The 15,374-nt window shown below is 38.1% G+C and overlaps 1 protein-coding gene across 1 annotated transcript; it reads right to left on the bottom strand.

Moving 5' to 3' along the window:
* Positions 1-8,000: 8,000 nt before the first annotated feature.
* On the bottom strand, positions 8,001-10,619 carry LOC117938945 (troponin I, slow skeletal muscle-like). The gene is made up of 7 exons (XM_034863932.1): positions 10,580-10,619; positions 9,869-9,910; positions 9,313-9,354; positions 8,933-9,064; positions 8,766-8,855; positions 8,482-8,664; positions 8,001-8,318 (listed from the first exon to the last, which is right to left on the bottom strand). Exons 2-7 carry the CDS (start codon positions 9,887-9,889, stop codon positions 8,223-8,225), a joined length of 564 nt encoding a protein of 187 aa, XP_034719823.1. The 5' UTR covers positions 9,890-9,910; positions 10,580-10,619; the 3' UTR covers positions 8,001-8,222.
* Positions 10,620-15,374: the final 4,755 nt, after the last annotated feature.

A 15,374-nucleotide genomic window follows, 5' to 3' on the forward strand; every position in this document is an offset into this window, starting at 1 on the left:
TATATTGTGATTTATGCTGTTTTTTTATGAGAAAAGAGAATAAGTGTAAATAGATTTTTTATATATAAAGTTTCATAAAGCATCTTTTAGATAACTCAGAGGAAATATTAACTACCTTATGACCTTGACACAGTGGAGTATTACGACCACAGTGTGTGCAGCCAGGTCCCTCCTTCCATATGGTTGCTTTACAAGCTACATGAAGTGAAAAATGGCGTGCGCACCAGACCAGCGACACATGGCTGGGAGGAGGCAAAAATGAGTTTTGCAGGGAGATTGTTAAATGGAACTGGTGCCAGAAGTGACTTTGGTGTTGGGTGACATCTGCAAGGTCCACCTTTTTTTCATTATGGACCTTCTGCTGGAAGAGGTGCAGCCCACCTTTAACAGCAATTACCTTACAGCGGTGTCTGAGGCCTGAGAGGGTCACACAGCCTTGATGTGAAACGACAAGGACGGGGCACAAAGTGTGATACGAATAATCAAGTTTGTCACCTCAGTTACCATGCATCTGCAGAGGAGAAAACTTCCTTCAAATCAGTCTAAAAGTCCACAGCTATGCTAGCAACTTTTTGAGGCTGTACTTAAGCACGGCATTGCCTTGAGCTAAATATTAATGTCAGTCTGCTGTAAGCCGGCTGATGGGAATGTTATTTTGCAGGTATATGGTCCCAAAATAAAGCATTGGACCAATAAAAATGTTGACCTGATGGTGGCGCTAGAGCAAAAGTCAACAAAGTCACATGCAGATATTCATTCATAAAAACCCAAGATGTCAACCTCCTAGTGGGGCTACAGCAAATGGCAGGGATACATCAAGGTACCCTGAATCTCTGTACAAAATGTCATCGCAATCAATCCAATAGTTTTTATTTATATTGTAGTCTGGACCAAAGTGGTCAGACTAAAAATAGACAAACTTCAGGTAAAAACTTTTCATTTCATCTCATGTTGAAATGCCTCACTCCCATAAAACAAAAGTTTCGAAGTTGGCTGGCGGTGTTAAAGTTTTGCCCCATCTTTGGATCCTCCCCCAGAACTTTTAATTTCAAATCTGTGTTATATCAATATAGGCTTACTCCCCTGAGTCCTGCTGTGTCTCGGGTTTGTTGCTCAGTTGAAAGTAGACCAGCTGTATTCTCTCATTATTCAGTGGCGTTTGCCGCATAGACTAACACACACAAACACACACACACACACACACACACACACACACACACACAAACACACCCAAAAAACCCAAAGCAACATTCTGAGAAACAGAAAGTTGCCTTTTGAAACAGTGTCTGAAAACAAACAAGGACTCCTGTGTTTGTTTTAAACAGCCATAGAACTTAGCGCCTACATGCATATTTGAAAAGTTTCCATTTGAAGTGATAGCTCTCATTCATTTTATCACGACGACATTTGGAGTGATTTTTCACTTCACATTTTCAGACCCCACAATAAACAATACTCCAGCTTTTTTTGGGTCAGCCTTTCTCATTAATATTGAAAAATGGCATGTTGCATGCACTCCACTTGACTCTGAATATGAAAGATTTTATGCCCTAAGATGACTCATTGGTTACGGACGTTTTATGTGTCACCACTATCCCTTTGGCAGTGAAAGTGTGTGAACAAAGCACACAACGAAAAAAGGAAAGATTTATCAAAATGAAGCCGTCATTGCCGTCTTTTGCTCATGAATGATGCCGAAGAAGTTAGGCAAGTTCAGGTAATAAAAAGCTGATGGGAGAGAGGAAAGTTAAAACCTGATTGGAAGGAATTTAACATTTTTCCAAGGACTTTGGAGCAGTCATGACATTAAGAGATGCGATAAGAGCAGACGACACGATAAAGCAATTAATGTCAGGTAGAGATTAATTACTTGAAACACTACACTTCATTAGTGAGACTTTGCAGTGATGCCAGTTCAGATGAGCAAGTCAGCAAGTCATTGACATCATGAGCATCTGGTAAAAACTTTAAATGATTCGGGCAAGTGGCAGCAAGAATTGTTTACGCAGCTTTTTCTATATAACATATGGGCTATTAATTCTAACATGAATTGAAGGTCATCTATTAATATTAACGAGCCAAGCTACTCTGTAAGGCTATTTTTGGGCTTAGCAATGCTCAATGTAAAGGTCAGCATACATTTATAAGTACAATGTCAGTGCTAGCATGTTGTTTATCAGGTATAACATTTACAATGTTCCCCATTCGTTTAAGGGGTTGACGTTGACATGCTAACATTTGCCAAGTAGTACTTAACCCACAGTGCAGCTGAGGCTGGTGGGAATGTCATTTGTTTTGCAAATATTGGTCATACATCAATTAGTATTGGACAAACTAAGATTTTGACCTGATGATGGTGGAAAGGTCAAAGGATCCTGAATGTCATGGCAATCCATCCAGTCAAGTCGTTTCACTCATAATCCAAAATGTCAACCTCTTGCTTGTGTTAAAGGAGATGTCATAAGTCATTAGGATTTATCCTCTGTGGCCCATGTGCCAAAATCTGTGCCAATCCTTTAAGTAGATGTTCAGATATTTCACTTGCTAATTGGAAGCTTGTACATGCTGGTGGAGCTAGATGTAAAGTTATTATAATATCCCTTGTTGTTTTTTGTACCAAATGTTAGGGCAATCCATCCAACTGCTGAACAGAAGATTTTTCACTCGCAATGAAAAATGTCAACCTTCTTCTGGTTCTCTATGTAAAGTTGGTCAAGTTAAATCAAAGTTAAATACACTGTCTGGGAAGTCTGTACCAATTTTTTTGGCAATCCATCCAGCAGTTGTCAAGCCATTTGACTCAAAACCACAAATGTTTACCTCCTAGTGGCGTTGGAGGGAACTTCACAGAATGACAACAACAGTTATTATGATAAATCATCAAGACACCATTAATATCTGTTTAAAATGTCAAGAATGTTCAAGATTTCTAATTTAGATTTAAATGTGTAATTCAAAAAGAGAGACAAACAGAGAAAAAAACGGAGAAGGTCCTACTGAATGTTTAAGATACTGCACACACATTTCATGAAGTGCACTGCTGTGGGGAATTCAGGTAAAAGTCATTATTCTTCATTGATTTTCCCTAGTATCTCTAGACCAAGGTGGAGATGGAGATAAAAAAAAGAAGCAGACGAGTAACAGAAGTGGTTTTAGCTGTAATGCAAGTGAGATGTAGGATGTGAAAACGGGGCTGAAACTAAAGATGTCCCTAATGTTGTGTACATTCAGTTTAGTCAACAGTGAGTTAAAACCACAAAAGCTTCTTTAGGATTTAGACAACAATCTGTGTGTGTAAACCTATACCTCTACGGTTACACTTTCCAACATCAACCATGGTGGTTAATTCCAACATCACTATTAATAATTTATTGAGACAGGCTGTTCACACAGTCTCTCCATGGAGACCTGAGGCAAAAACAATCAGCTGAACAAGTTTCTCTCTGTGTTTTGTCTATATATATATATATATATATATATATATATATATATATATATATATATATATATATATATATATACCCCATGTCGATGTGAAAATAGTTCTGACTATGCTATACCAAAGTGGATAAATTTTTTTCATAAATCCATAATGAGAAGAGAGCGAGGCCACTGGCACCTATTGTACATTAACATATACCATTAGAGGTGATGGCTGGAAAGTGTGGATGGTGTAATGCTGGGGTTAAGAGGCACATTGGCAGCTTAAAGTAGTTTATGTTGAGCTTTTCAAACGATGACAAAAAGGATATAACATTTTCTTGAGGGTCTTGATGGAGAATTTCGATGCTTAGTAGTAAGTAAGACATCTTGCTGTCTGCTATTTTTTTCAATTTTAATTCTCCGCGCTCAGTCTGCTGTCCAGCAAAAATACATTTTCTCAACGCATTTACCAAATGCATCCCAAGTTACATTCAGATGTATTCTATATTTCTACATATAACTTCAAAAACCATTATAATTTGGCTATTTATATATGAGGGATACATCACTGCCTAGTATAGATTCATTGATACAGAAAGCTCAGCTTGAACACAAAAAAAGGAAGCGAGTCTGACTTCAGTGTCAGTTCAAGTGAGGCTGAGTTAACCCTCAACATTTGGGTCAAATGGATTAGCTAAGAATAACAAATGTGTGTCTTCATCATTTTGTTTCCAGACATTTCCATCTTCTGCTTGGGAATGTTTCATTGAGGTTGAAAAGAGATTCACCTCTCATTCCGAATCCAATTAACACCTTTTGACTTGAGGGAAGCATATTGCAAATTGTGTGTGTGTGTGTGTGCGTGTGTGTGTGTGTGTGTGTGTGTGTGTGTGTGTGTGTGTCTGTAGGTCTTCATTTCTTTCAGTTTAAACCCTTGAATCCACCAGTCTAATGCTTTTATCAAAGCTTCTTTTCGGTGTCATTACCTCCAAATATAGACTAACATTTAGAAAAGAAAACGGGTTTTGCCTCAAGCTGCTTATTTGGCGCATCACGGAAGAAAGCTGTAAACACACACAGTAGCTAGGTGGTGCTAGGTGTGCACAAGTCCCAAAGTCACAGAGATGGCTTTGAACCAACAGAGGAATGTAAAAGTGGAGAAGAAAATGAATACATGCATCCCCAGCCTTCTTGAAAACAACGTGGTTGAAGCTCTCAAGAAAAAGATGAGAAAGGCAAATGACATGGATTGTTGTTGGCTATGCATAAGGAGAAATGTGCAACAATGTGCAAAAATATGATGTGAACTATGTGAATTTCATCCATATTCATTGGGATAAGTCATGGTGACAGCAGGCCCTTGTCAATCACCTCTACCTGACTGCACACCTGTTCTTCATTTCTTCATTAGCTCAAGTTTATATATACCTCCCCACTTCTTGTTTGCAAAGCATCCACATTGCTCAGAGTCAGTGCTCCAGACTGTTTAACATGAGTTATCTGAGTTTGTTAAGTTGCTATCTTTGACTGGCCTACCCTGTGCTTTTTGGTTGTTTGTCTGATTCTGTCTGCCTCCAAGTTGCTAACTATTGGCTAGTTAAAATGCCTTTATTTCAACCTGCTCTGCTTGAGTTTCTGCATGTGGCTTTTGCTGCCAAGTACCTGAACTGTGACAGGGGTTTGTTAATGACGGAACTTATTTTTGCAGCTGAAATTTACAAGAACATAATTTGTCAATTACAGGTTTAGTTTCACAATTGAAAACGATATCACTTCAGCAACATTGTTTTGATTTTCTTTTGGTTTGGGCCATAGAAACAGGAACAGCATACAAAAAAAAAAAAACTGCCTAAAAGATTTCTCACATTTTTTTTGTACCTTTGTGATTTTGGCTGAGGATCACTAATTCTGACTCTGGCACACTAAACTTGCTGAAGGACATGTTGACAAGACACATGACAACATGTCATTCAGCAGAGACTATGTTGTAGATATGCAAAGATTTATTGTAAGTAAGCATAAAATAAAATAAAATGTGCAGTCTTTGGGGATTGGACTCCATTGTTAAAAATATTTTAAAGGGGTAGAGAAGCCAGACATACCCCCCCCCCCTCCCCCGATGAAGCCTAGCATTGGTGATTTTGGAGAAGAAATCCGGAGACCGAAGTTTGCCTTGGTTGGTGACCAGAAGTGGAAGGGGGGGAGGCCTGAAGACAGCTGATATCAAGAGAGAAGACATTTAAAGCAGGATGTCGTGCCATGATTAGATCATGAATTTCAGGCCAATCTTGGTTGGTTTACTGAAAAGTGAACACCTCTTAACAGCTAAATAGTTTAGAGATAGTGGTAATTGAAGTCATTTAGAAGTCTTCCTGAAAGAATTTGCACTGAGCTCCATTAGCTGCTGCTCGAACTGAGCCTGGAGCTCCCAGTCACAGGGCGACCTGCCTAATCAGCAGGCCCACCCTCTGTTACTGTCAAACATATTCCAATATGGTCAACCCCCCGGTCCCTGCAGCAATAAATACGCTGCTTGGGTTGTATGTTGAAGATTAATGACATCCATCACACTTCATGATCAAGGCACACACACATATACATGCTGCAAACATTGTGATCTGCGTTGGTGTTTTCATCGCAGACTCGTTTTTCTTTTCCTTTGGGTTATTCCATGAGGGAAATGAACTGATGCTGCTTACAACCACAGTGGTGATTATTTATTGTCAGGCTCCACTTCTTCCATCCTACGACTTGTGAAAAATGATGGTGTCTAGTCATCTCCAAGACAGAAGAGTCACAGTTTAACATGAAGGATCAGAGTGACGGAGTTTTGTTAGGTTTAGTCGAGTCAATGTTTTTCAGCTCAAAATCATGAATTAGAGAAGAGGTAAAGCAACTTCCCGGATCTGTATATTGCTCTCAAACAGTTAGTTATGGACTTTCTTCCTACAAACATTTTCTGCTCATAGAATTAAGGTTTTTCTACTGGAAGATAAAGTGTGACACATAGTTCCTCAACATGTTCTACAAAACAAAAATCTATGCATGTATAACCTTTTGAATTGTTTGCTGATATGAACAACAATGGTTTGTCATGATTAAAGGAAAATAAGTTACCAGATGTAAGCTTTATTGTCTAGACAATTGCACATGCAAGCCAGAGAATGAGAATGTGACTTTTAAATCTGAAGACAAGTCGTTGAAGGTATTTCCTCAGCTCAACAAGCTCTTCAACTAAGTTTTTTAATATTTATGGGAGTAGATGGACTGTATTCCTCTGATTGTGGACTGCCACCAAGTGGTCCTGACAATAAAGCACAGTGTGTTGCATACCTTAAGCACATGAATGATACTGACTGTGTTGGTTTGAGTTTTGGCACATCGAGCCACACCTCAAAGTGTTTGTCTTCTCAAGTTTCGGGGAAGACTCCAGCATTGTGACCTTTCTGCATTTCACAGTCACCGCGTGGTGTTGACAGAAATGAACTCTGGATAGCACATCTGGAACATTTGTTCAACGTGAAGGTCGCTCTAATCAGTGCCTATTTAAAGATACTAAGTGTGCATCGAGACTTGGGTTCCTTTTCATTATCAGCTTGCTAAGCCTGAGTGCAAGAAGTTACTAAACACAAACACACACACATAAACACACACACATGCAGTGGAAGTTGATACAGGGACAAGCTAAGAAAGTGACTTTTCATCATCCGGATTTCATTACACATTGTAACTGGACTTCTGGCAAGCGTGAGAGATGTGTGTCAGCTGTCCACAACCAGACCATAAAAGCTGACAACACACCAACTGAAGCTATTGTTGGTGTTGCTGTCATATTTCAAATAACAATGGCTTGGCGACAGCCGGCAGTTGACCCATACAGACCGAAGAAGGACATGCATGCATGCAATGCGTAGGTGAACAACAGCAGTGGGTTTTGCTTTCCAAGGCTAGGTTTTGGAAATCTCCTGTTTGTTTCTTTCATCAAACTACTAAACTCAAAATATAACTTATCAAGAAGTACTGAAGAAGAAACAGACCTTGTTCTAGAATTATTTCTTTTTTTTCGTTATTTCTGAAATGATCTGAAGTCTAAAAAATGAGCACAACATACGGTAATTCTAATGATGGTTGAAACCATTATCAGATTGGAGACCATCTATCTGTGTTTGTTCAAAATATCTTAAAATACGGTAAAAGAAACAGTCTTCATAATTCTTTGTCCCTTGCAATTGTCTTTTCAATTTTAGTTTAAATGTTCTTTCCCTTTTTTATGTGTCCGCAGGATCTATTTAAGCATTATGATGTTGCGTTTAGGTAGGTAACACCTGTTTCACCCCCCTCCCTTTGAGATATCATTGTCCTTTTTTAATCCATCACGACTTTAGCTGCTTTCCATCCTCCTGCGTGCCACACATGAACTGCCGAGTGCCAGTAAAGTGAAAGATGATGAAGTTAAAGACTGAAACTTTATTTAAATCCATTTTAATTGCCTAAAGATGCCACAACAAAACTAAAATAAGAATTTGGTAATAAAAAATAAAACAAAAATAAAGGGAATTTACACATTCTACACTTTCTTTAAGTGCTTTGAGTCACTCCGCAGAAATTGGCCATCTAGCAAATGGAGGCACAGCTGATGTACTCGTGGTCATACATGCTTATGACTTTTATGCTTTATTCCTACAGCTTTCAAGTCACTTAGCCTTCACATAACTATTCCATATTTCTGTCAGGACACCTTCTTTTTCCCTGCTCTTATTGACCAGCTTCATCGTTTGCAGGATTCCTCACAGAGAGTCTCACTGTGCTCCGCCGGCTGTATCGAACATCTTCTTGCGGCCCTCCATGCCTGACATGGCCTCCACATTCTTACGCCAGTCTTCACTAGTGAGCACCTGGGGTTGAACAGAAATGAGCAATCAACATTGAAACACATCATCTCCCTAAGGCAGTTTTTTTTTTTAATATACTGTATATGTCTCCGTAAATGTATGGCCTACTGGGGGAAACCTCAGGCTAAATGTTCAGGAGTGTGGAAACCCAACCAACCAACAGTACCTTGTCCTGTTTGCCATCCTCCTTCTTCACGGATTTAAGGTTGGCTCTGAGGTCCATCGAGCCCTTGTGTTTGGAGCCCAGGAGAGCTCTCATCATCTCATCTGCCGACACCCTCACCTTCCTCAAGGCAGGCTTTTTGAACTTGCCTCCAAGGTCCTGTATCTTCAGCTTCAGCTCATGGATCTGAAAAATATGACAGAAAAAAATATAAGAAAGAATAAGAAACCAGCACTTAAAAGATCAAATGTGTGCTTAAGCATTAAATAAGGTGTTCAGAGACTTACATCTTTGTTGTGTTTGCCCACTTTGGATTCGCAGTCATATCTCTCCTCGTCCACAACATCAATTTGTGAATGAAGCTGCTTGCACATTTTCTGAGGGAAAATTGAGGGTTTTAAACATGTTACTTAAACATTCTCATACATTTTCTGCTGTAGTTCATGACACTCACTTGTAGTTCATCCAGTGATAATCCAGACAGTTGCAAAGGGGGCAACTTCTCTTCTAGATAGCGCACTTTTTCCTCTTCCCTTTCCTGCTTCTCTTTCTCCAAATCCTCACAGGCTCTTGTGAGGAGAAGCATCTGGTTTCACAAAAAACAAATACCAGTCAAAAGAAAATCTGGAGGAAAACATCTTTAGTCTGGTAATGTGAAAGTTACAGAGACCAAGTTGCTAAAGTGAACTTGCATCATTATATAGCAAAACGGGTATCTTGGTTGCACATAAATCACAACATCTTGTATAATATACAGCAGTGATTCCCAACCAAGGGTCCTACTGCTGTTGCCAGGTGATGTACGTCCAACAAAAACGGTATGTCATAACTCACCTTGAGAGAGAGCTTGCGAGAAGCTGTGATTTTTGACTTTGGCTGTAGAAAAAAAAGGTATTTGTCATTATTATTTCACAACAGAATAGACTATATTTCACTGATCATTAATCAAATAGTTAGGGAAATTGTTCAGGTTTGTAAAAAGGCACATATACCAGCAGAGTTTCTGAGGACTTTTATTTTGGAATCACTCACACTCAAATTCCTGCTTAGCTCCCCAGCAGTTGTGATAAACAACCTGGTCTCACGGCAGTATGTCAAATGTTCATATAATTTTGATTCATTAATTCATCAACAGTAACACGACAAAGTCCATTGTGTGTGATACAAATGGTAAAAATACGTATTGAAATACCTGTGAGCGTCAAACTTGACAACACCTAAGATAATGCTTTATTATTAGGACAAAGTCAAGGGGAAAGCTCTCTGAGATGCTGATAACAACCCCTGCCAGATAACCACTGCCAGATCTTTGCCATGTGCATCAGGACAATGTGTCCCCTAACTCTATGCATGGTGGATTAACAGTGTGGAATGTAGCTGGACAGCTCACCTTCTCCCCTTTGATATTCATGGCTACGGATCTGTCGGTCTCCTGAAACAACAAAAAAGGGACAAATGCGGGCAATAATGCTGGAGGCATTTAGATTCATATGAGAACATCAAAACAGTCTATTTTAATAGTGAATACAGAAGTTAATTACACAAATATCAAACGTGACAGTAGCATTTAGGGATAGGGAATTCATTTTCTCATCCCACTTCTTCTATAATCACAAAAACAAACAACACATGAGAGAAACAGAAGTGCGTAATAGCACAGTTTGGGGTTAATGTGGTGACCCAGTGAACCGCAACTTCATTTGAAGCATGGTCATGACAAGAGTATTTCCCTTCACAGTTTTCAGCATCTCAGTTGGGGTTATTTTTTTCAGTATGACTACTGACACCTCAACAGATTTGTTAAAAAAACAGACAGAGCCGTGACTGCAGAATTAACAAGTAGAAGATTTGGCAAATCAAAACTGTTCAGTAGGCTGACATACTTTTACAAACATCTAAGTAATTAATGCAAGGGTAATACACTTGAGAAACGAAAGCATTGCCACTGTACAACTGTTAAACCACTGGCCCCCTGTTTAAAATAACAGCTACAGTATGATACAGCGTCAGACTTTAATTAACGCAATACTGAAAGAAAAAATGACAATTTAGTGAAAGCCTTAAATACTTCAAACACAAGATAAAGCATTGGTTGTTTTACCTGTAAATGGGTGTCTGTAAAGATGTAGCTGGTCAAACAGTGGCTGCTGAAGACAATGAGCAGCTTTTTATGTCAGCAGCAGATATAACGTCTGGTCCCACAAATGTGCTGTCACAGGACCAAGCATGAAACATCACCTCCCCTGACACTGTGACAACACAAAGGGGGGGGGGGGGGGGGCATTACCTTAATGCTGTTGTCTAGGTATTGCCTCCTGTTGGATGAAATACTATTTTTGCCTTTTAGCTTTCAGTTCTTTGTGTAATTTCCTTTTGTTCTCTGGTGGTCCTGTTTCAGAATATAGAATAGAGTTAAAATAAATAATTAGGCCTATGTAAAGAAATCTCTTGCTACCCTTTACCTGGGTGGATATAATAACAGAGGCTTTTCCGGTGTAATACTGAAATCTGTGAGCCGTCAGAATGTTTGCTCTGTAGCGCCGTCTACCTGTGGTTAATTATTTTGGAACTTTGTTTGAAAAATTGGACCCGGACTGAGGCATTAATAAAAAGTACATAAAAATGGCATTCTTTTCAATGTGAGTCTCGTTTGCTGTTTAAGGTCATTTATGATCATCAGATGAAAAATTAAACAGTTTCAGAAACATTTAATGTTACGTTTAGTAACTTAAAAGAAAAGGTGTTTTTTTTCTTCATTTTTTGACAATAATTTGTGAATTTGAAGCTGGAGCGAGACGCTGGTTAGCTTAGCTTAGCATACAGTCTGGAAGCAGGGGGAAGCAACTAACCTTGTTCTGTCCATAGGAAAAACACATGAGTACAAAAACCAGGTGGAAAAACTTTAATTCATAAAAAGCAAGAAAGCCATCCTTATATTCTTTGTTTTTATGACAATTAAACAAACAGGATAAAACATGTTAATTAGTGATCTTTAGATAGATTTTGTTACCTGGATGTTTGCAATAGCTTTGTATTAATTTCACAAAAGTAAGAATGCTATCTTCTCATCTAACACTTGGCAAAAAAGCAAATAAAATATCAACTGTAATGCTGTAAAACTGTCATAGGCTGTTTTTAACTTTCAACACATAACATCAGATTTAAAGAAACCCTTCACTCAAATGAAGTTGTGTTCCTTTTCTGGCTGGTTGTGGGTATTTAGTCAAACATATCATCAAGTGCCAAGGTTAATTGCATGCATGTCGTGCATTTGTCAGCTATGTAGAGACTGTTAGCTCTTGTCACAACCACCATGATTAATCTGAGGGGCAACTGTGAGTGACATAATCAAGGTTAAATAACAGGAATCACCTCCCGTGACATTTGATCTATTTTAATCACATGTGTTGGATAAAAAACACTGGTTGGTGTAATTACGTAGCGTCCCAAAATAACAAGAGGTTGTTCCATCTTTGCCACATTGGCTCTGAGTTTATCTGAAGAAGAGGAGGCATGGGAGGTTTAAATATTTGCTATAGTGAAGATATATAAGTTGCCCCAAATGTCTCATTAGGTAAATGGAAAACCGAGATGAAAAAAACCTGAAATAAAACATGAGACACAGTTGTTTGTCTATCTCGATCGATTTTTATCACTCTTTATGTTACCCCACTGCGGAGGAAGGAGGATGGCAAACTGGACAAGGTACTGTTGGTTGGTTGATGTAAAAAAAAATCATGTATCATGTATGATGATACAGATGTAGCACTGTATATCAAATTAATTAATTCATTTGTTCATTAAAAGTCCTATGTTCTCTCTGAGGCCTCCTCACTTAAACTGACTTTGACTCCGTGTCCTGTTAAATGTGTGTTTCGTATTTACATCTACTGTCATCCTTTTTTTGGCCTGACTTCATCAAGATTTCAGGTCATGAGAGCTAATCTTGTCCTGAGCTCTGACACTTCTTGCAAATCACTCAACCCCTCAGCATCAAGTTTCTCTTCTTTCCACTGGCTTATACTGGAATTGAGCTGATTCAGGTGTTAAGGTGTTTTGGTATATTGAGCATTAGCTACATGGATAACTTTGGAAGAGTCCCTTGAAACACAAAAGAGTCCATGTTGAACCTTTGTTCTTAGTAAGTTGTGAGAGCTTCTGAGAGATTAGACACCACAGTGAAAAGGAAAGAGAAGATCTGTCTGCAGGAACAGAATGTTCAAACTTTCTTGTGTCTGAATCTAATTTATCTTCTATTGTTACCTTGAATATCTCATGCTTTATGTCATGTCACCCCTAATGTATTGTTGTGTGTGAAAAAAACTTATACAATGAATGCATAAGTGTGTGTATGTCTCTTGCCAATGTTCAAAAATATGCAATTACATTACATTTGAAAATATAGCAACAAGTGCCATTTTCATACATTTCTTTACATATATAGACATGATTCATAATGACTGCATAAATACTCATATTGGTAAATAATGTTATACATTTTCTTTAAATCAATTAAACAAATATTCCAAAATGTGTTTTCTTTTGTCTTTTATGTATCAGGCTTCAACATACAAATAGTGTACCAGTATTGTAAAGTACTGTATTGAATTTAATATCATCAAATTTAATAAATGCACAAAAACCAAGTCAAAGTTTATTTAATTTTTTCTTCATAAACACAAATTTCACCTCCTAAGAATGCCCTAAATGCCTCAACATTTGACGGTGTTAACACATTATTATGCTATGCCTTATCCACTAAGCCTCTGAACATTTTCAGTCTGAATTAATTTCCCTAGTTTACCAGAGGACACTAGCAGACATGTGATCTATTTGATTTATGCAATTAAATTTCCTAGTTATATTAGGGATACAGTGTCAAATATTATCCAGTGTTCTGCCTCTAACACTACAGACGGGGAACTGGAGCCTCGTGAGCAGTGAGAGCCAATAAAAGGAGGAAGACACGGGGGACAACAAATGTTCTATCTTTTTTTTTCCCCGTGATCCTCAGCAGGTGGGAGTACTATTTCTGGTGCAACCCAACTCCCTTCAGTCTCCACACAGACACATACACAAACAAAGAAAAACACAGGGAGGCTTTTGTATCAGGGAAGTGCTTGTAATGCACTTTCTGCTGCAGCATAAATAGGTAGGTGACAGTTCCAGTGTCGCCCCATGGTTTTCCTTATGTGGTCACAAATCCAAACAAGTTGAACTCATTTTGAACCTTTTGGAATAGAAAGAAAGAAACGGGAACATCCGCTAAAGCCACATTATTCTCTAAAGGAGGGTGTTAATGCGTAATCTTCAAGGATTTTAGTTCATTCTCACCTGCTCTTTGAAGCGTTATTTTGTTTTGTCAGTTGTCTGCCATGCAGTCCATGTAAACCTTTTGTCATGAGCCAGCCAGATCTGACATGAGGTGACTATTGACGTTGAGGTCTGTGGTATTATTTGTAACCATTGCGTGTTGTACATAACATGACCTAAACAATGATCAAGACTGTTATATAAGAGATACTGTGCACTCAACACACATGGTTTCAGGGACACAGACATTTCATATTTGTATACTTAGTAATGGTTATTCACATACAGTACCCAAATGCAGTTTTGAGGTGCTTTCCTGGAGTATTCACATGCTACTTCATACTTCTACTCCACTATAATTCTGTTAGAAATATTTCACTTCTACTATATTTACTTCACTACTACATTTATTTGAATACTTGAGTTGCTGGTTACATTAAGAACCAATCATTAGTTAATTAAATATGATGTATTTGTTGTTACAGATTAAACTATGAAACTGAATTCCAAATGGTTAAAATTAGCTTAATCTTCACCAGCTACAATAAAATGAAACACATTAATGCATCAGTAGTAATAATCTAATAATATAGTATCACACTGACATTTTTCACTACTTTAGGTACATTTTGCTAATTATACTTCAATGGTCAATTTTAATGCAGAATTTAAACTGTAGTATCACTAAGTTTACTTAAGGAAGAATGCACATACTGCATACTGCTTGTAATAAATAATCTTTTGTTTAGAATCAGAACAACGATATCTAACAAGATGCAAGCAGATATTGTATTTTTTTTCCGTCTTTCCATATCTCTGCATCCCTGTCTGTTTCCACACACTTTCTGGATCTTGTACAGACCTGCCCAGTGGCATCGTTGTTGGACACAGAGAACAGCTGACACATGACTTCAGCCAAATGGCCGGCCGCAACATCCCTCTGCCCGCAGGTCTAACCTTGCTCTGTCCTCGGAGATCCTCAACAGGGGACAGTGGATGCCCTGAGTAGCAAACATTTCTCACTTTGATCAGCTTTTAGGCCATATCCAGATGAAAAAGGGTAGGGCAGTGAGATGACTGTAGGATTGTTCTTGTTATTGTGTGATTGGTTGTAGGACTAAGTTAAATGTGTTTGTATGCTTTAAGATTTACATTTATGTTTTTAGTAGTGTGTATGCAAGTGTGATTTATTTATGTATTTATTATGAAGTGTATTCTGTGGGGTGTCACTTTTTAGGTATTTGAATACACTTTTAGCTTTCTACCTCTCTTGCACAAGCTTCTGTTTTTTTTACTGTGATGTATAAAAGAATATGCATGTAAAATTGTCTTTGTATTTAAGTGAATGACTTTTGTACATATCTTGTATTTGATAAGAGTTTTATTTCTTAATGTGCAAACACATTTTAAGAAGTGCAGCAATTCCTTTCTTCTATTTTTTAAGACATTTGTCCCTCTTAAACACATCAGAATCAGAACATGTCCGCAATGAATTAACATAGAACATACCAAGTCCTCATATCTGGAGAAAAAGCAGAGATGGCGGCCAAAATAAAAAGTATTTTTTTGTGGTACACAAAGCA

The sequence above is a fragment of the Etheostoma cragini genome, chromosome 23 (assembly GCF_013103735.1).
Source record: "Etheostoma cragini isolate CJK2018 chromosome 23, CSU_Ecrag_1.0, whole genome shotgun sequence".
In the NCBI taxonomy this organism is placed as follows: Eukaryota; Metazoa; Chordata; class Actinopteri; order Perciformes; family Percidae; genus Etheostoma; species Etheostoma cragini.